This window comes from Balaenoptera acutorostrata, chromosome 7 (genome assembly GCF_949987535.1).
Source record: "Balaenoptera acutorostrata chromosome 7, mBalAcu1.1, whole genome shotgun sequence".
Taxonomy (NCBI): Eukaryota; Metazoa; Chordata; class Mammalia; order Artiodactyla; family Balaenopteridae; genus Balaenoptera; species Balaenoptera acutorostrata.
In genome coordinates, this window is record NC_080070.1 from 93,692,360 (window position 1) to 93,714,505 (window position 22,146).

Here is a 22,146-nt window from a genome sequence, read left to right on the forward strand (position 1 = left end):
GGTAGGTGCTTCTTTTAAAGCAGCATTGATAGCTGTGTTAGCAAACTCCCAACTAGCAAGCCCAAGTCAGTAGGAAGAAGCCTGCCAATTGTGTCATAATGTTTTTCCATAAGTAATACAAGTTTGTGGAAGAAACAAGACACCTTTGGTATGTTGCAAAGGGCAGCCAAGGACTGCAGATTCTCTCTGTGGCTGAGCTAACATATTACATTATTCTGATACAACATGTTTAAGCTTCTGTAGAAGATTGTGTTTGCTTATACTATACTGTTAAAGCAGAACCTCACAAAAGTCTTCAGTTTTAACATCTGTTTATAACTGGACCAGAACCATCTGCTTCAATCACCGTGCTTTGAACAGGTCTACAACCTGGTGCAGCAAAAGAACACAGAAAATTCATGATCCTGACAAAATTGCCGGCAAAATAGTTTCCCTTTTTCTTGGGACCACTAACTATATGGATAATGTTCAAAGCATCTTTTGGTTGTTCTTACATTAGAAGCATTTTTATTCCTCATAGACATTTTAAAACATAGTTAGCAAAGTTTACAATAAAATTGAACACATGAGGCATATAGGCATGAAAAGTTAATTACATATTGTTTCACATAATTATTCAAGACATATGAATAAAGCAGACAATAAATATTATTGAAGTCTAGAGAAAAAAGAGGCCGTCATGGGACAGCCCTGTTTGAAAAGGCATATAAAAATATATGAGATTGAGCTGGGCCTGAAGGGTAGTTGATGTGGATAATTTGGGTAAGTAAGGAGGGATGTTTCAGGCAAAGGTTACTGCATACATTACAAAGCAAAGACAGAAATTAATAAGTGAATCCTAGAAGCTCTGCATGGGCTAGTAGGACTGGAACAAAGAGCTGTTTTAAGTCGCGGAGGATAAGTACAGGGAAGATGAGGGCCAGCTGGTGCATAAATACAAGTCTTCAACTTTGTAATTCTTTGGGCTTTAAATAAAAGGCCTAGATTACCAAGGGTTTAAACATAAGATCAATTTCTCTCCGAACACAAGTTTCAAAGACCAATGCTAGAAACTAGCCGGGATTCTAGAATATCATTTATTTATGTCCATTTATTTATCCATATACCACTTGTCCGTCAAGTGTTAGGTCAAGCTCCTTTTGAACATGCCAGTCACTCCTTCTGTGAATAGTTTTGCATTTATTTTCTGTTACCTGTCTTTAGCCTCAACTCTACCTCTTTCTTTCACTTTGTGCTCTGTGATTCAGGATTGCCCCAGGATTTATAGTTCCCTAAATATTCCAAACTCTTTTTATTTTTTTTAATCTCTAAACCTCTTCACTAATTCTGGCAGCCTTAAGTTCTCTACTATTCTAAATTCATTTAAAAAATATTGGCTCTTATGGATCATGAACCAAATTCTGTTATTTATTTTATATTTATCTTAAATTGTATGTCTCAATTGTTATTTTACTTTGAATATGTCCATCTTCCTTACTAGAACACTTGTGTCTAGAAGACAGTGGTAGCTCCCTATTCTTAAGTCCCCAACTGGGCACATCAAAAAGCATTTTGAATAAAAGCTGTCCAAAGAATTGACATATGAATTAATATGTGAATATATTAATGCTGAAAACTAGTATAAATGGGTGAGTGGATTAGGAGCAGATGCTCAAGAATACCTGAGAATAGGAAGGAAATTTGTCATACTTCCTTAACATGGCATTCTTATTGTTCCTGCATTTCACTTAGAACTTTAGTAATCAAAACACTTAAAATGTCTTTACTCAAAAAAGGAGTGCTTATCACCATTTGATAAACAGAAGCCAGAACTGGAGAAAAACAAACACTTAAAGGAGAAGTTTAACCAAAATTACTTAATGACTATTTGTAGAGCAAAATTATCCTTCTTAAGAATGAGACAACAGCCCAATTAATGGACAAAGGCTTTATTTTATGGTAGCACGTGGGTGTTATATTATCTTGAGGTTTCAGTACACAGGCTTTCATATATCACAAGGTGAGGGATACGTTAATCACATCTTATTTATACTTGGCAGTTTTATACTGAGCAAACTCACAGTTCCAGATGGAAAGTCTGCAAAGGGTAATCAATTTTTGTTCTTGTCACCATCACTGTCACTCATTCTGTGTCTTATCTGCAAGCTTTATGCCATGAATCAATGGAAAAATTAATTATTGTCAAAAAGAATTCTTCTGTAGTTTTGAAAACAAACTTTTACTAGGAGACACTTGTTTCTAAGTTAAAAGTTTATTGTGAATATAAAACAAAAGTCCCAAATGGAGAACATTTGAATGAATATAAAATAATTGATTTGAGTTGATTTATTTGGGTTACCTATTTAATAACTATGGTTTTGAGCAACTGAACATAATTTTTATCTAAATTTCAACTACTATTAAGTAAAACCCAGAAACTAGACACTTACAATTTAATAAGCTTATCACTCATGAAAATCATTGCTAACTGGAAATTGTATAAATTGCCTAGTAATATATGCTAACTTTGGATCTTTCTGGAACTTACAAATGAGAATACTTGCAAATATTTAAGGAGATATCTCAGCTTAGTAGACCATCATTAGTGGTGTTTTATGAAGGACTGGAACTATTTAAATTGCCCATGCATTTGTTCTTTCCATGTTTTCATTCAGTGAGCAATGTATTTCCCGTTTTCCACTTTGTGTGAGGAATGAGGGTAGAAAAAACCCATAATACTACACTTTTCAGAAGTATGGGACACACCCATCAGTTTAGAATACCCTCACATGGAATTTTTTGTCCTCATTTGGTCTTTTAGTGTAGGCAATTTATAAACATGCATAAATATAATACTTCTTCCTAAAAGAAAAGCATATGAACCCCAGATGAACGTCTACTTAATGGGATAATGAATGAGAAGCTTGGTTTTATTACTTGTCTCATTATCTCTCTTCAGTGAAGTCATTTAATTGCTCCTTATGCCTTTCTACAAAAAGAGAACTATATTTACTTGTCCTAGAAAAAAATTCTAGTAATGTTAACTGGTCAAAGTTAGTCTAAAAATTGCATTCAGGATGATACAGTTCAAATGAGTGAGAGCACATTCATAATCTGCTGAGACTTATTTGCAAATGTAGGACTGACTGGCAACACTGGCCCAGAGGCAGTGACATTGTAGGTCAGCTGTTGCATGGATTTAACCCAGAAATTGCCATGTTTTGTTTGGTCCCTAAAGTTGTTTTTCTTTTTTTTTTCATTGAGTCAACATTAAAATTTTGGCAGATTTCACATAAAATTCCACATTTCTATCTTCTGTTGGAATATGGCCACGCTAGGCTTATATTCCTGCATAGGAGCAGTCAACTAGAAATAAGTGTTCATTGCCACTGTCGAATGAGCTATAATTTTCCTTTTATTACTGTCCCCATCACATCTTGCTATTCACCACAGATGCTGTACCCATTGCTATTGAACAGGAAGTTTGCTTTGTTGCTTTCCTTTCACTTTGTACCTCTCTAAAGAGGATAAATGAAAGCTAGAACAGTAGTGCTTTTGTTTTAAAAAAAAATGACCAAGTATTTTTGTTTCTGAAAGTAGAGGTATTGACAGTGTTTAACAGGGTTAGACAAATAATGTTTGTATGTGTTAAAAGCTTACATGTTGCTCATATAACTTAACACTCAGCTCCTATTAGTGAGTGTGTTTAAGTTCCAAGCTTCAGCACCTCCCAGCCTACCCATGAGTTTGGCCTCAGATGCTCTGTAAATGGAATCCTCTTCTCAGAAGCCCTTGTCATGCTTCCTTTCCAGAAATGCTGAAACTGTCCAGCAGTCATTTTTAGATCTCATTACTGCTTTCTCTCTGCCCCTTTAAACTTGATGCTCTGAATCTCTCCTCTCCTCCCCAGAACTGAGGCGCCTGGTTCATGCAGCCCCTGCACCAAAACTGGATGCCAGATATAATAGAGTAATTCACTCATTCAGCTACTCTTTGTGGAATATTTAATATTCTTCAGCTTTATTTTAGGTCTGAGGGTGAAATCATGAACAAAATATACCCAGTTAAGACTAATTCACAGCTTACATTGTAGAGGAAGAAACAGACAATAAAGATATAAGCAACAAATATATTACATACAGGTAAATAGAGCTGTGAAGAAAAATAAAGCAAGCTAAGGAGATAGAGAGTGGAGATGGCGATGGGCAGCTATTTTTGTATGTGTCATCACCTTTAAGGAAGTAACTGTTGAACTGAGAACTGAATGAGCCAACAGAGAAAACCATGGAACAAGTGCCAAGGTCCTGGAGTGGGAGCTGGCTTGAGGCTCAGGAAGAGCAAGAACTATGGGAGGGGTAGATGCAGATGCAGGCCAGACATTCAGGGGCTTATAGCCATGCTAAGCTGTTGGGATTTTATTCTGAGAGTAATGGAAATCACTGGAGTGTTTTCCAGAGGGAAATTATAAGGTCTAGTTTACCATATCCAATCCAAGCTCCAACTTCGGAGAGCCCTCTTTTGGGAGAGGGGATCAGATAGAATAAAACTCTCTCAGGTTAGAGTTCTGATTGAATTTGATAATGATAATCTAATTTATTTTAGTCAGTAGCAGCATTAGATTATATCCACAAGATTTTTTTTTCTAACAACATGACCTGGCACAGAATAAGAAATAGAAAAGTGATGGATGAGAAGGGTGAAAATTTATATCCTATACCAAATGGTGTCAGCTCCCCTCCCCTCTGAAAACAAACAGTGCAGGATAAGTGGACTTAGCCTATTTAAATGACCAAATTATACACCTTGTATGTTCATTTTCTACAGATAGTACTATGCATAGTCACGCAGTTTTCTCCTCAATCGGTAGCAAATACACTTACAACAGCTTGAGCTTCTAAGTAATTTGAAAAATAGAGGTCTTTTGATTATTATTAAAATAAAGCCACTATTATATTAACTTAGTCCCTTAAAAATTTTTTTTTAGTGCCCAGGAGGAGCATTTACACCCAATATGCGAACCACCAAGGAGTTCCCGGATGATGTTGTCACTTTTATTCGGAACCACCCTCTCATGTACAATTCCATCTACCCAATCCACAGAAGGCCTTTGATTGTTCGTACAGGCACTGACTACAAGTACACAAAAATAGCTGTGGATCGAGTGAATGCTGCCGATGGTAGATACCATGTTCTGTTTCTCGGAACAGGTAAGTATTTGAGCTCAAACTAGCTTAATGTGTAGTAAAAGAGCGTAGTTGCTAAGGGCATGATATTGAAATCAGAAAAACTCCAGTGTTTACATGTGTCTGACTCTGAGGTGTTTAATGTCTCCATGCTTCCGTTTCTACATCTGTAAAATGGAGTTAAGATAAATTACTTTACAGGATTGTTGTGAGGAACAAATGGGTTAATATATGTAAAGCACCTAGAACTGTTCCTGGCATATATTGTGGCAAAATAAGGTAATGAGATGAATGAAGGGATGGGAAATTTTAAGCATGAGTGTTCTCTCAACTAAAACAAATTCTGTGACCTCTTCATAAACACGTGGAGCCATCTATGCTTTCCTGCCATCTCCAGGACATTTCTTTATCAATTATATTATTATATACTTTATTCTTCCATTTCATCCTCCACTGAATCCTTGGTTTAGAAACCTTACACCAGCAAATCCTTGGTTTAGAAACCTTACGCCAGAAACTAGGCCTGTACCTTCACCTACTGCCACCTCTGCTATACTGCTGATTTCGCCAAGGTCTTCAGTGTTCCCATGAGAAAATCCAAAATCCTTTAATCACTGAAATGCCTCCATATCCTCTTTGCCTCATTTGGCGTTTTAGAATCACCCTACCTGTTGCTTCAGCCACAAGGCATATAATTTTCCTCTGTCTCTAGCAGTTCTCTCAGTTTCCTTCAGTAGCCTGGCTTTCTCCTCCCCATGAGTGTAGGTGTTTCCTGAGGTTCTTTCCATGGTCCCCTTATTTTTATGTATTCTTTGGCCATCTCATTCATTCATTTGGTTTTAATTAGTCTGTGCAAACAATCCCAAATGTGTATCTCTAGTCCTTGCCATTTTGTGAGCTCAGTATTTGCATTTACAACTTATTATTAGGTAACACAAGTTGTATGACACGTTAACATTTCAAACATCATGCTTCAAACTTAGTTTATTCACTTCTAAGACTCTTTAACTAATGCTTAATCCAGTCTCCCACATTTGTATTCATTACCACACATTCCTTTCAAGATTCTGTTTCTCCTTGATGTGTCATTTCTCTCTAGGCATATCACAGTACCGGGTAACCTCAGTAAATATTTGTCAAGATGAACTGAAAATCATAACTATATCCATTGCTACACGTACAATGAAATGAATTCATAAATGATTGCAAAAGCTAATCTTCACTTGCATAAAACTGTGTTCTCCAAAGATGTTGCCTCCATATAAATAACTACAAAGAGTTTCTTTTAGTCTTGATTCTGATCATCCAATGTGGAGTTTGCATTTGAAAAAAAATTTTTTTCCTGAAGTGAAGGGGTCATTTAGAGTCACACCTCTCTCTAATGTCTCATATTACTCAGAAAAAAATGACTGTTTTCTTATTTTCCTTTTGAAGGCTGTGTTAAATGTAGACTCTTTTCTTCCCCAGTTTTATTGAGATATAATTGGCATACATTACTGTATAAATTTAAGGTATACAACCTAATGGTTTGACATATATATTGTGAAATGATTATTGCAATAAGTTTAGTTAACATCTATCATCTCATATAGATACAAAAAAAGAAAGAAAAAAATATTTTTTCCTTCTAATGAGAACTCTTAGAATTTATTCTCTTAACAGCTTTCATATATATCATACAGCAATGTAACTGTAGTACATCCCATAACTATGGGGGTGTACATTACATCCCTAGTACTTATGTATCTTATAACTGGAAGTTTGTACCATTTGATTGCCTTCATTTAATTCTCCCTCTCTCCACATCTGGTAATGAATGTGGTTTTTCATTTTGTTTTTGTTTTTGTTTCTTTATATTCCATATATAAGTGAGAGCATACAATACTTGTCTTACTCTGTATGACTTTTTTTCACCTAGCATAATGCCATCAATTTCGATCCATGTTGTCACAAATGGAAAGATTTCATTCTTTTTATGGCAGAGTAATATTTTAAACCACACTTCTTTTTCTATTCATCTGTCAACAGACACTTAGGTTGTTTCCACATCTTGGCTATTGTGAATAATGCTGCAGTGAACATAGAGGTGCAGATATCTTCTCCAGTTAGTGATTTTGTTCCTCAGAGGTAGACTCTGATATCACATTCAGGTTGTTTTTCATGAACGTCTACATAAAATATGTAGGTTTCATGGACGGAATTTTCTAGTCTTTATAAACTGTTCAGCAGTGTTTATTTAGATAGAAGGCAGTAAGAAACATGCTTTTGCACAAATTCTTTGGCTTTTCTTGCCACATAAGTATCTGGCACCTTTACATAGACTTTTTGTGTTGGTATTTAAAAACTTGTATCATTTTGGAGACCTTCAAGATGGCGGAAGAGTAAGACACGGAGATCACCTTCCTCCCCACAAATACATCAGAAATACATCTACATGTGGATCAACTCCTACAGAACACCTACTGAACGCTGGCAGAAGACCTCAGACTTCCCAAAAGGCAAGAAACTCCCCAAGTAACTGGGCAGGGCAAAAGAAAAAAGAAAAAAACAGAGACAAGAGAATAGGGATGGGACCTGCACCTCTGGGAGGGAGCAGTGAAGGAGGAAAGGTTTCCACACACTAGGAAACCCTTTCGTGGGCGGAGACTGCGGGTGGCGGAGCGGGGAAGCTTCGGAGCCACGGAGGAGAGCGCAGCAACAGGGGTGCAGAGGGCAAAGTGGAGAGATTCCCGCACAGAGGATTGGTGCCAACCAGACTTACCAGCCTGAAAGGCTTGTCTGCTCACCTGCTGGGGCGAGTGGGGGCTGGGAGCTGAGGTTTGGGCTTTGGTCGGATCCCAGGGAGAGGACTGGGGTTGGCTGGGTGAACACAGCCTGAAGCCAGCTATTGCACCACAGCTAGCTGGGAGGGAGTCTGGGAAAAAGTCTGGATCTGCCTAAGAGGCAAGAGACCATTGTTTTGGGGTCCGCGAGGAGAGGGGATTCAGAGCACCGCCTAAACGAGCTCTAGAGATGGGCGCGAGCTGTGGCTATCAGCGCGGACACCTGAGACGGGCATGAAATGCTAAGGCAGTTGCTGCCACCACCAAGAAGCCTGTGTGCAAGCACAGGTCACTATCCACACCTCCCCTCCCGGGAGCCTGTGCAGCCCACCACTGCCAGGGTCCCGTGATCCAGGGACAACTTCCCCGGGAGAACAAACAGCACGCCTCAGGCTGCTGCAATGTCACGCTGTCCTCTGCCACTGAAGGCTGGCCCCGCATCCGTACCCCTCCCTCCCCCCGGCCTGAGTGAGGCAGAGCTCCCTAATCAGCTGCTCCTTTAACTCCGTCCTGTCTGAGCGAAGAACAGACGCCCTCAGGCGACCTACACACAGAGGCGGGTCCAAATCCAAAGCTGAACCCCAGGAGCTGTGTGAACAAAGAAGAGAAAGGGAAATCTCTCCCAGCAGCCTCAGGAGCAGAGGATTAAATCTCCATAATCAACTTGATGAAACCTGCAACTGTGGAATACCTGAATAAACAACGAATCACCCCAAAATTGAGGCGGTGGACTTTGGGAGCAACAATATATGTGTTTTTTTGCTATTTCTCTTTTTGTGAATGTGTGTATGTATGCTTCCTTGTGTGATTTTGTCTGTATAACATTGCTTTTACCATTTGTCCTAGGGTTCTCTCTGTCCAATTTTTTTTCTTTTTTTTTTTAAGTATAGTTTTTAGCGCTTGTTATCACTGATGGAGTTGTTTTTGGTTTCATTGCTCTCTTCTTTCTTTTTTTTTTTCTTTTTAATTTTTTTCTTTGTAATAATTATTTTTAATTTTTAATTTTAATAACTTTATTTTATTTTATATTATTTTTTTCTTTCTTTCTTTCTTTTTTTCTCCCTTTTCTTCTGAGCCGTGTGGCTGACAGTGTCTTCGTGGTCTGGCTGGGTGTCAGGCCTGTGCCTCTGAGGTGGGAGAACCAAGTTCAGGACATTGGTCCACCAGAGACCTCCCGGCTCCATGTGATATCAAACGGCAAAAGTTCTTCCAGAGAACTCCATCTCAATGCTAAGACCCAGCTCCACTCAACAACCAGCAAGCTACAGTGCTGGACACCCTATGCCAGACAACTAGCAAGAAAGGAACACAACCCCACACATTAGCAGAGAGGCTGCCTAAAATCATAATAAGGTCACAGACACCCTAAAACATACCACTGGACGTGGTCCTGCCCACCAGAAACACAAGATCCAGCCTAATCCACCAGAACAAAGGCACTAGTCCCCTGCACCAGGAAGACTACACAACCCACTGAACCAACCTTAGCCACTGGGGGAAGACACCAAAAACAATGGGAACTATGAACCTGCAGCCTGTGAAAAGGAGACCCCAAACACGGTAAGTTAAGCAAAATGAGAAGACAGAGAAAGACACAGCAGATGAAGGAGCAAAATAAAAACCCACTAGGCCAAACAAATGAAGAGGAAATAGGCAGTCTACCTGAAAAAGAATTCAGAGTAATGATAGTAAAGATGATCCAAGATCTTGGAAATAGAATGGAGAAAGTACAAAAAACGTTTAACAAGGACCTAGAAGAACTAAAGGGCAAACAAACAATGATGAACAACACAATAAATGAAATTAAAAATTCCCTAGAAGGGATCAATAGCAGAATAACTGAGACAGAAGAACGGATAAGTGACCTGGAAGATAAAATAGTGGAAATAACTACCGCAGAGCAGAATAAAGAAAAAAGAATGAAAAGAATTGAGGACAGTCGCAGAGACCTCTGGGACAACATTAAATGCACCAACATTCGAATTATAGGGGTCCCAGAAGAGGAAGAGAAAAAGAAAGGGACTGAGAAAATATTTGAAGAGATTATAGTTGAAAACTTCCCTAATATGGGAAAGGAAATAGTTAATCAAGTCCAGGAAGCACGGAGTCCCATACAGGATAAATCCAAGGAGAAACACGCCAAGACACATATTAATCAAACTATCAAAAATTAAATACAAAGAAAAAATATTAAAAGCAGCAAGGGAAAAACAACAAATAACATACAAGGGAATCCCCATAAGGTTATCAGCTGATCATTCAGCAGAAACTCTGCAAACCAGGAGTGAGTGGCAGGACATATTTAAAGTTATGAAAGGGAAAAACCTACAACCAAGATTCCTCTACCCAACAAAGATCTCATTCAGATTCGACGGAGGAATTAAAACCTTTACAGACAAGCAAAAGCTAAGAGAAATCAGCACCATCAAACCAGCTTTACAACAAATGCTAAAGGAACTTCTCTAGGCAGGAAACACAAGAGAAGGAAAAGACCTACAATAACAAACCCAAAACAACTAAGAAAATGGTAATAGGAACATACATATCAATAATTACCTTAAATGTAAATGGATTAAATGCTCCAACCAAAAGACATAGACTGGCTGAATGGATACAAAAACAAGACCCATATATATGCTGTCTACAGGAGACCCACTTCAGACCTAGGGATATGTACAGGCAGAAAGTGAGGGGATGGAAAAAGATATTCCATGAAAATGGAAATCAAAAGAAAACTTGAGTAGCAGTTCTCATATCAGACAAAATAGACTTTAAAATAAACACTATTACAAGAGACAAAGAAGGACTCTTCTTTGGAAGGGATCAATCCAAGAAGAAGATATAACAATTGTAAATATTTATGCACCCAACATAAGAGCACCTCAGTACTTAAGGGAAATGCTAACAGCCATAAAAGGGGAAATTGACAGTAACACAATCATAGTAGGGGACTTTAACACCCCGCTTTCACCAACGGACAGATCATCCAAAATAAAAAATGAGGAAACACAAGCATTACATGATACATTAAACAAGGTGGACTTAATTGATATTTATTGGACATTCCATCCAAAAACAACAGAATACACTTTCTTCTCAAGTGCTCATGGAACATTCTCCAGGATAGATCATACCCTGGATCACAAATCAAGCCTTGGTAAATTTAAGAAAATTGAAATCATATCAAGTATCTTTTCCGACCACAATGCTATGAGACTAGATATCAATTACAGGAATAAATCTGTAAAAAATACAAACACATGGAGGCTAAATAATACACTACTAAATAACCAAGAGATCACGGAAGAAATCAAAGAGGAAATCAAAAAATACCTAGAAAAAAATGACAATAAAAACACGACTACCCAAAACCCATGGGATGCAGCAAAAGCAGTTCTAAGAGGGAAGTTTATAGCAATACAATCCTACCTCGAGAAACAAGAAAAATCTCAAATAAACAACCTCATATTACACCCAAAGCAATTAGAGAAAGAAGAAGAAAAAAAAAAAACTCAAAGTTAGCAGAAGGAAAGAAATCATAAAGATCAGATCAGAAATAAATGAAAAAGAAATGAAGGAAACAATAGCAAAGATCAATAAAACTAACAGCTGGTTTGAGAAGATAAACAAAATTGATAAACCATTAGCTAGACTCATGAAGAAAAAGAGGGAGAAGACTCAAATCAATAGAATTAGAAATGAAAAAGGTGAAGTAACTACTGACACTGCAGAAATACAAGGGATCATGAGAGATTACTACAAGCAACTATATGCCAGTATAATGGACAACCTGGAAGAAATGGACAAATTCTTAGAAAAGCACTACCTTCCGAGACTGAACCAGGAAGAAATAGAAAATATAAACAGACCAATCACAAGCACTGAAATTGAGACTGTGATTAATAATTTTCCAACAAACAAAAGCCCAGGACCAGATGGCTTCACAGGTGAAATCTATCAAACATTTAGAGAAGAGCTAACACCGATCCTTCCCAAACTCTACTGAAATATAGCAGAGGGAGGAACACTCGCAAACTCATTCTACAAGACCACCATCACCCTGATACCAAAACCAGACAAAGATGTCACAAAGGAAGAAAACTACAGGCCAATATCACTGATGAACATAGATGCAAAAATCCTCAGCAAAATAATGGCAAACAGAATCCAGCAGTACATTAAAAGGATCATACACCATGATCAAGTGGGGTTTATCCCAGGAAAGCAAGGATTCTTCAATATATGCAAATCAATCAATGTGATATACCATATTAACAAATTGAAGGATACAAACCATATGGTCATCTCAATGGATGTAGAGAAAGCTTTCAACAAAATTCAACACCCATTTATGATAAAAACCCTCCAGAAAGTAGGCATAGAAGGAACTTACCTCAACATAATAAAGGCCATATATGACAAACCCACAGCCAACATCATCCTCAATGGTGAAAAACTGAAACCATTTCCACTAAGATAAGGAACAAGACAAGGTTGCCCACTCTCACCACTATTATTCAACATAGTTTTGGAAGTTTTAGCCACAGCAATCAGAAGAAAAAGAAATAAAAAGAATCCAAATCAGAAAAGAAGTAAAACTGTTGCTGTTTGCAGATGACATGATACTATACATAGAGAATCCTAAAGACTCTACCAGAAAACTACTAGAGCTAATCAATGAATTTGGTAAAGTAGCAGGATACAAAATTAATGCAGAGAAATCTCTTGCATTCCTATACAGTAATGATGAACAATCTGAAAGAAATTAAGGAAACACTCCCATTTACCATTGCAACAAAAAGAATAAAATACCTAGGAATAAACCTACCTAAGGAGACAAAAGACCTGTATGCAGAAAACTATAAGACGCTGATGAAAGAAATTAAAGATGATACAAACAGATGGAGAGACATACCATGTTCTTGGATTGGAAGAATCAACATTGTGAAAATGACTGTACTACCCAAAGCAATCTACAGATTCAATGCAACCCCTATCAAACTACCAATGGCATTTTTCACAGAACTAGAACAAAAAATTTCACAATTTGTATGGAAACACGAAAGACCCCGAATGGCCAAAGCAATCTTGAGAAAGAAAAACGGAGCTGGAGGAATCAGACTCCCTGACTTCAGACTATACTGCAAAGCTACAGTAATCAAGACAGTACTGGCACAAAAACAGAAATATAGATCAATGGAACAGGATAGAAAGCCCAGAGATAAACCCACGCACATATGGTCACCTTATTTTTGATAAAGGAGGCAAGAAAATACCATGGAGAAAAGACAGTCTCTTCAATAAGTGGTGCTGGGAAAACTGGACAGCTACATGTAAAAGAAGGAAATTAGAACACTCTGTAACACCATACACAAAAATAAACTCAAAATGGATTAAAGACTTAAATGTAAGACCAGATACTATAAAACTCTTAGAGGAAAACATAGGAAAAACACTGTGACATAAACCACAGCAAGATCTTTTTTGACCCACCTCCTAGAGTAACGGAAATAAAAACAAAAATAAACAATGTAATGTAAGCAATGTAAGTGTCCATTGACAGATGAATGGATAAAGAAGACGTGGCACATATATACAATGGAATATTACTCAGCCGTAACAAGAAACGAGATTGAGTTATTTGTAGTGAGGTGGATGGACCTAAAGTCTGTCATAGAGAGTGAAGTAAGTCAGAAAGAGAAAAACAAATACCATATGCTAACACATATATATGGACTCTAAAAAAAAGAAAAAAAGAAAAACGGTTATGAAGAACCTAGGGGCAGTACAGGAATAAAGACACAGACGTAGAGAATGGAATTGAGGACATAAGGAGGGGGAAGGGTAAGTTGGGACGAAGTGAGAGAGTGGCATGGACTTATATATACTACCAAATGTAAAATAGATAGCTAGTGGGAAGCAGCCGCATAGCACAGGGAGATCAGCTCGGTGCTTAGTGACCACCTAGAGGGGTGGGATAGGGAGGGTGGGAGGGAGGGAGACGCAAGAGTGAAGAGATATGGGAACATATGTATATGTATAGCTGATTCACTTTGTTATAAAGCAGAAACTAACACACCATTGTAAAGCAATTATACTCCAATAAAGATGTTAAAAAAAAAAAAAGAAAAGAAAAAGCTTGTATTATTTTCAAAAACAGTATTTAGGCATCTGTTTTTAATTGTAGTGGGACGCTTCACTAATGATTGCTTACAAAGCCACATAAGTCTCTTGAAGACTGTATCCTAATGGGAAAGTGCATGTTATGATAATGCCTCTGCCAACAGCACCTTTCTGAATAGGTGGTAACTCACTTAACCATTGAACCTTATCCTCATGGTTATATCAGACCACATTGTAATTTTTAAAAGTGATTTCAACTTTCGTGAAACTCTAAAAAACAGTATATCGTGATGAAATATTTTCTGCCTAAGTAGATCTTGGATTTCTGGTGAAATTTCTTCAGAAGAGAGTTCTCTGTGCTTGTTTGCTGCTAAAAGTGAATAAAATAGCCTTTTCTGAAATAGAACTTAGGAGAAACACAGGTCACTGTTCCCAAGATTTCTTAGCTTTGTGTATCTAAATGTCTTAGGAAGGATATAATATGTCTTGGGTGTTGTCAAATCCCCAAGTACCAAATAGCTCTTTAGCTGTTATAAATAAATAATGATGCTTCAGTTATTCCCACAATGAAACAAGCTTCTCTCATGGCTTCCCTTTTCTCTGTACCTTCACGGAGAATTCAAGGAAATTTGATGAAGACATTGGTTGTCAAAAAAGTTGCCATAGGAAAAACTTATGTGACAGGTCATTGGAATGCAAATATGTATCTTGTAACTGTATCCACTTTGACTATTATGAATGATTTGTAGTTCACAGAATCTCCATGGTAGTTGTGTGGGCTCAATGCCCAATAACTGTTACAGTTAGTCCATTACAGTGTACTACTCTGGCTGAGCTTGAGAGGCTGGTAATCTGGCTTTCCACCCTCCTAGGACTGCCTCATTAGTTTTTGTGTGCTGTCAGATGACAAAATAAACAAACAAATAAATACATACATACATACTATGTACATATGTACATTTATAAGTAAATAAATAGAAGGAAGGAAGGGAGGGAGGGAGGGGAGAAAGAAAAGTAAGCTTTGTCCTGTCATCTTTTCTTTCTGAGTTTGCATTATCAATGTCTAGTCTAGGGATCAGAAAACTACAACATGGGCCAGATCTAGCCCACTGCCCACTGCAAGTATGGTCTGTAAACTAAGAATGTTTTGCATTTTTTAACTACTGAATAAAAAATAACAAGAAGAATGTTACATGAGCAGTGAAAATCATAAGATTTTTATATTTTAGTGCCCACAAATAAAGTTTTATTAGACCACAGCCACGTTCATTCATTTACATTTTGTCTGTGGCTGCTTTTGTGCTACTACAGCAGAGTTGAGTAGTTGCCACCGAGACTGCTTAGCCCAAAGAGCCTAAATTATTTATTATCTGGCCTTTTACAGAAAAAATTTGCTGACTCCTTTTTATTTAATAATTATATAATTTTAGAAAAATTAAGACTTCTGAAAGAAGCTGTTTTCTAATATGTAGCTATAATACAAGAATTTGTAATGTTGCTTCATATAAATACATCTTCTTTAATCTTGAGTAAAAAATGTCTTGCTATTCTATTAAAACGTAAACTAGAAACCAAGTTTACTTAATTATTTTCCCATTCATTCCTGCTACTACACCCCCTAAAAAGGAACACAGGTTGAAAAAAATGTAATTTAAAATCAGTGCTTTCTAAAATTTGGTATTATTTGTTGATATTCTGTAGCATTTTGGGTTTTTCGTTTTTTTGTTTTTTAGTTTTTAGTATTTAGGGCGATGGGTATTTTTATGTTCCGTATTCTTTTTTTTTTTTTTTTTTTAATTTTAGGAAGGGCTATAAAACAGCAGGCAAGTGTTCTCATAGGATTAACATTTCTATTTTAACTTTGCCACCTACTGCTTATGTCCAGGCTATTTGTTCAAAGCCAAATATAATGCACAGTGAAGAGATTTTTGCCTGTTTTCCTTTTGCCTCTGGAGTTATGAAAATATTTAAGTGTCTAGGTCAACTTCAGACACGTTTTGTCAAATTTACATTTTTAGCACGAAATATGAATCAGAATGCCATGCGCTTTCTGATGAAAGAGTGAGAGTATTCTTGTGAATGTTTGTTAGAGGTTTAGGATGATTTAATGCCATCATGATTTTTTAATGTAAGCTCAATACATGTGCTACTCTGCGAAAATTCTTATATAGTGTGTAGTGTTTCATGCTCTTCTTAACGTCTGTTTAACTGGACGAGTACTAAGTTGGACTGTGGACTCCAATAAGTCCTTTGAAAGTGTGGAGTTTTGAAGTATGTGCCCACATATGTGACTCAAACCTTAATATGTTTGCCTTGCAGCATTACAGGATAACTGCCTTCATAGTAACTAACAAGTTCTGGCAGTCACAGCTCTTGGAACGGCACACTTAATAAACTGCAGAGCCAAGCATTTTGATTTTTAAAGAACTCCCTAAATTACTCAAGATGTAAAATTTGATAGCTGGAACAGTACGTTTGACTTCAGAAAAGACTATACTGTTAGTTGGAAGCTGTGCATGAGTGTCACTCCTTTGCTTAGAAGTAAGGAACAAATCCCCTTATAAGTCACTGGTTTTTAATAACATTGTGGTTCACTGCTTTCCAAAGCAGAATCTGGAAACTTCTGAGAGTTTACCAAGGATTCTACAGGGATTTTTCACAGCAGGAAATACTAATAGAACAGAGTGGAGTGATGGCTGAATTGACAGGAGAAAGATGATAAATCATGGTGTGATGACTGCTTGATCATGTAGAAGAGTAGCAAAAGGGATATGTGAAGAGAAAAAAATGTAAGAGAGCCCATATAGTGATTGTTAATCCAGAGACAAATGTTCTCATTTAATTTTACTTTAAAAAAACAATTTGTTAAAAATAAATATATAGATAATTGCTGAAAAAAAGTTTTTTAAGCATAATTCTTTTCCTTTAGCTACTCTTCAGAGATACATTCTTTTAAAGCTAGCATAAAATCTCACATAATTATTATACAAATTTTAGTGTTGCTAGTTTGCCTGAATTACCCATTTACTTATTTAGTATGTTACTTATTAGGCAAATCAGTATACTGTTTCAAGTTTCTGAAATATTTTATTACTATTATAGTGATGCTAATTAAAGTTATTTACAGTGCTTATCTTTTGCCAGATATGTTATTGAATCACCTCCAGCCCTTATAGCTACCCGATGAAGAATTGTGAGAATGTAGACTCCATAGAGAGCAAGGATATTTGTCTGATTTATTCATTGGTATATCCTCAGTACCTAGAATAGTGCATCACTCAAAGTTGTCACTCAGTAGATATTATTTGAATGAATGAGTGAATGAGTTGCACTTATCCTCCATCGTGTTTGACAGAAGCTCAGATAAGTGAAGATCACATAGATATTGAGTGTATGATACAACCAGAATATCACCTCTTGCTGTCTGATTTCACATCCTGAGCATTTACCCTCTTCAAGTTAATTACCTCCTCTACCATCACCACTTTACGTATTTTCCTTTTATGAAGTTAAGGTAATTTAATTTATATTGTCTCATTTTACTATGAATTAAATGTTTCATCCACATATGTCAAGAAGATATTGCTGATGCGTTGGCATTCAACATTAGCATCAGCATTGCTTTGTTTGAATGACATCACTCACTTTTGCCCATCCACATGCTGTCACCACGTCTTACATGTAAACGAGATACATCTTACAAGGTGACAGAAAAGACTTGGAACAGACTGGATTTGTATGTGAATTAACCAATTAACCTGTGATTCTGATATCTTTTTATGTCAGTTACCATATATTTAGGAGTGAAGGAGGTAATACTTTGGGGGGAGAGTAGAGTACAGAAATGGAATAGTACTTCATCTTACTTTTTGATATATCACTAAATCTTTGTGCGTTATTAAACTTGTTTTGAACTGGGGCTTATATCTGTGTCCAAAATGTCTTATGCACTCACCAAAACACATATATCTAATTTGCAGGTTTCTATTTACTTAAAATAGATTTTGCATATTCAGTAGATAGATATGGAGGATTTCAGAGTATCACACAAGGAGATAGTGCCTCTCAGCAGGAGAGATGGCAACGATATGCTCTTTATCACTAGTTCTTTTACTATTTAATCACTAATATAAAACAACTACAGTCAAACCTAATCCGTATGTTGCCTTCATTTAACCCCTTACTCTTATATGAATGTAAGAAAATTTTCTAGCCTAAAGACATTAATTTATGAAGTCTTCTGTCTGCATCTTAAGAAGAAATAACCACACTCTGTTCTTGTTCTTGATGTGCTGCCAAGCTTCCCTGAAGCGGACTTGGCAGCCTTTGTCCCCAGGAGAAAATCTCACAGCCCACTACCCAGCCAGGCTAGGCCCTCTCTATGTGACTACCCAAAGGAGGTGCGTAGCCAGGTGTCAGTTCTGAGGGTGGTCTTTGTGGGAAGCCAGTTTTTAAAAAAAGTTTTATGGAACTGAGAAAAGTTCAAATTGTCAAAAATGGAAAGAAAGGTTTCATTGTAGAATATGAAGTGTAGTGTGAATTGAACCAAAAAGATTTGAAACTGGATTTTCTGAGGTAAGTCATAAATGTTTTACTTAGTTTAGAGCCATAAATGTTTTACTTAGTTGTATGCTTATTTTTCTCTTTCACTAATGTGGTCAGCAGAATAAGAGCCCCCCAAAGTCCTAATCCCTGGATCATGGTCTCTCTGCTCAGGGTCCCACAAAGCTGCAGTCAAAGTGTAAACCAGACTGCATTCCTTTCTGGAGTTTAAATTCTCTTCCAAGCTCACATGGTTTGGGGAAAAATTAAGTTCCTTCCTGATGCAAGAATGAGGCCCTGCAGTTCCCTGCCATTGGCCATTCAAAACATGATTGTTTGCTCCTTCATTCTGCTAACACGGGGTCTCATACAATGGAGCATAATCATGGGAATGACATATCATCAATTTAGCTTTATTCTTTGGCCTAGAAGCAAATCACACATCCACTTGCACTCAAGGGGAGAAGTTATACAAGGGCATGACTTAGTAGGGTTCACCTTAGCATAGGTCAGTCACTGCCCAGATACAGTTAAATAGATCTCTTTGGCATTGGTGGGGAGGATACATTACAGACTGAGGAAAGAAGGCCAGTTAGGAGACTTTTGTTTTTTATAGACAAGAACTGATGAGAGCCTAAATTAAAACAGCTATTAGAAGTCAGAGATTGAGAGAGATTATCAAGAGGTATTTAGGAAGAGGAAAGGACCTGGTGATAACAAATTGATGAGGGAAGGGTAGGCAGATGAAGAAAAGTGTCTAAAGTGTTTTGTAGATTTATGGTCTGGCAAAGGGGTGAAAAGAAGTACCATTCACTGATCAAGGGAATATAGAATCAGCAAGCAGATTTGGGAAGCAATGAATTCCTTCTGAAGAGCACACCTGTCTTTTCCTCTGACCTGTTATGATTAGAAGCTGAATTTACCACCTAAAATACACTATCTCATTAAAACCTCATAGCATCCCAATGAGGTAGAATCATTATCCCCATTTTACAACTGTGTAAACCGAGCTTATGTTTGTGAAGCTATTAGAAAGAGTAATTAAATTCCAACCCAGGTCTGTCTCACACTGAGTTAAAGATTTTGTGGACCATTCAGATGGATAAGTCAAAGAGGGTGTTGTTGTAGATACACTTCAGCAGAGAGGGCTGTGCTAGAGATGTAGATACAGGAGTCATTAGCAATGTAGGTGTTAGCTGAATCCATGACAATTCTTGAGGTCAATCTAGGAACTATACAGATAAGGATTTAACTCTGGGGAGCTCATTTAAACGGTAGGAAAATAAAGAGTATTTACTAAGAAAATGGAGAAAAAGTGACCATGAAAGTAACAGGAGAATAAGAGGAAATAATATCATGGTGACCTGGAGAGAAGAGAATAGCAGGCAGGAAAGAAGCCGTGGTCGAGATCATCAGATGTAGCACAGTTATGTCTGACTGCCCTTGCAATACGTTCCTTTCCTCATTAGCCTGTCTTCTTGAAGACCAGTGAAGTTTGAGAGGAGAACAACCATTCCAGTGGAAAGAATAAGTTGTGAACAGAAGGCAGTAAGAAGGCGTTAGCATGAGCAAGTCCATGGTGGATTGAGAGATGACTAAATGAAGAGGGGAAAGCTCCTCTTTACCCAAGCACCCAGAAACATAGGTAAATGTTCCAAGTCAGCTTCTGTATGTGCTTTAATTTTTACAAATTAATGCAGAACAGCCTATCTTATGGTAAAAATGGTGCAGAAAATAATTAATGACCATAAAATTCATTAATCTCAGATGAGTAATTCTTTCCCCAAATGATAAAGGATTAAGTAGAAAGAGTTAGGTCCAATTTTGCATCTTTGGAAATTTAGTTATTTCATCCTGTGTAGAATCAGTAAAACTTTATATAGGACATGCATCTGCATGTAAGTCTGTTTGTTTTAAATTGAGATGTAAATAAAACATTCATGATATAATGCAGTGAAGGATAATGAAACATGACATGTACCTTTTGGTAATTTACAAAATCCTAAAACATTAATTTTAGTGATTCCTGAGACCCTATTTGAGTATAATTTTTAGCTGTATCACCAGGAAATAGCTACAGTAATCCATATGTTGATGGATTATCCCTTGGTCTAATACTGTTAGATATTTTTCAAAATCATTACAGGGAAAATTAGCTTCTAGAACCAGAACATATTATATTGTAACTTAATTAAACACATTTTGATACATTAGATATTTTTCATGAGGACAGAAACCTTAGTTGAATAAATAATTAAGTCAACTTTTTAAAATGGCACATTTTGCTGTATTCTGATTTTTTGGTAAGCCCCAACTAAGTCAAAGCTTATAATTTAGTCACTCCTTATAAAATTGCCAGTTTACTAAGATTGTTGGCCTTAAAAGTTTGCCCCAGAAGTCTACTTCTCAATTAGCTTATCTAGATATGTAACTCCAAAACTTTCTACAGCAGTAATGGATACAAGCGTGTGTGTGCTTACCTGTAAAATCCTAGGTCCTACATATGGCAGTGTGAAATGGGAAATTAAAATTTCCAGAGATATTCTCATAATGATCAATTCTAATTTTGTTTGGGATTTCTCCAAAACCTTGTTAAAAACAGAATAACTTGTTAGAATAGTTATAATAAGTTATTCTTGGATAAATTCTAGGCTGAGGGTTAGGGAACATGCTTTAACTTCAAAAGACGTATGTTCAAATTCTGCTCTGTATCATCTACCAGTTATATGACCTGGAGCAAATTATATAACATCTCTAAGCCTGGTTTTCTTAATTGTACCTACTTTATGGATGTATTTTAAAGATTAAATGAGATGATGTGTATAAAACCTTGAATGTACTGCCTAGAAGTTAGTAAGCATTCAACAGGTACATATACACATGTATCTATACAGTAGATACATATTTATTGACATCAATCATACATATCTATGAATATAGATATGCATATATATAAGTATATTTGTGCATACATAAATATTTTTGAATTTCTATTGCAAATCCTGATACTATTCTATTCACCAAAAATAAGCAGTGAAAAAAATACACAAGTGTCTCTCTTTTTATAAAGTTCATATTCTTGTGGGAGGAAACAGGCAATGAATAATATGTGCATAATTATTTTACAGCATTACTTAAATTTGAGTACACTGTATTAGGAAAAGCAGAAAGGAAACAAAACCTTTAATGGCAGACCATAGATGAATTTGCCTGTAATAAATGAGAGGCATTTCTTTTGTTTGGAAATTATAGATAAAAGTAAAGTGCTGGTATATAAGAACAGTAAGTAATTTATGTAACAGGTAAAGAGTGACAATAAGGAATGACAATTTCAGAACACTAAGAGAAAAATTATACTCTCTGTAGAGTTTACAAAGAAGGTTCCCGTAGACTTTTGCCTTTGATCTTGAACAGCCTTGTCGGGTACGTAAAGCAAATACTATATCCACATTTTATAGAGAAATAAAAAGGCTTACAGGAGGCAGATTTGCTCAAGT

General features: G+C 36.7%; 1 protein-coding gene across 1 annotated transcript in view; it reads left to right on the forward strand.

The window, feature by feature from the left end:
• Positions 1-22,146, forward strand: part of SEMA3C (semaphorin 3C) — a 184,721-nt gene that overhangs the window by 124,001 nt on the left and 38,574 nt on the right. The window contains exon 12 of the mRNA XM_057549730.1: positions 4,964-5,186. Coding sequence (XP_057405713.1) covers positions 4,964-5,186 — 223 coding nt within the window. The remainder of the gene's footprint in view (positions 1-4,963; positions 5,187-22,146) is intronic.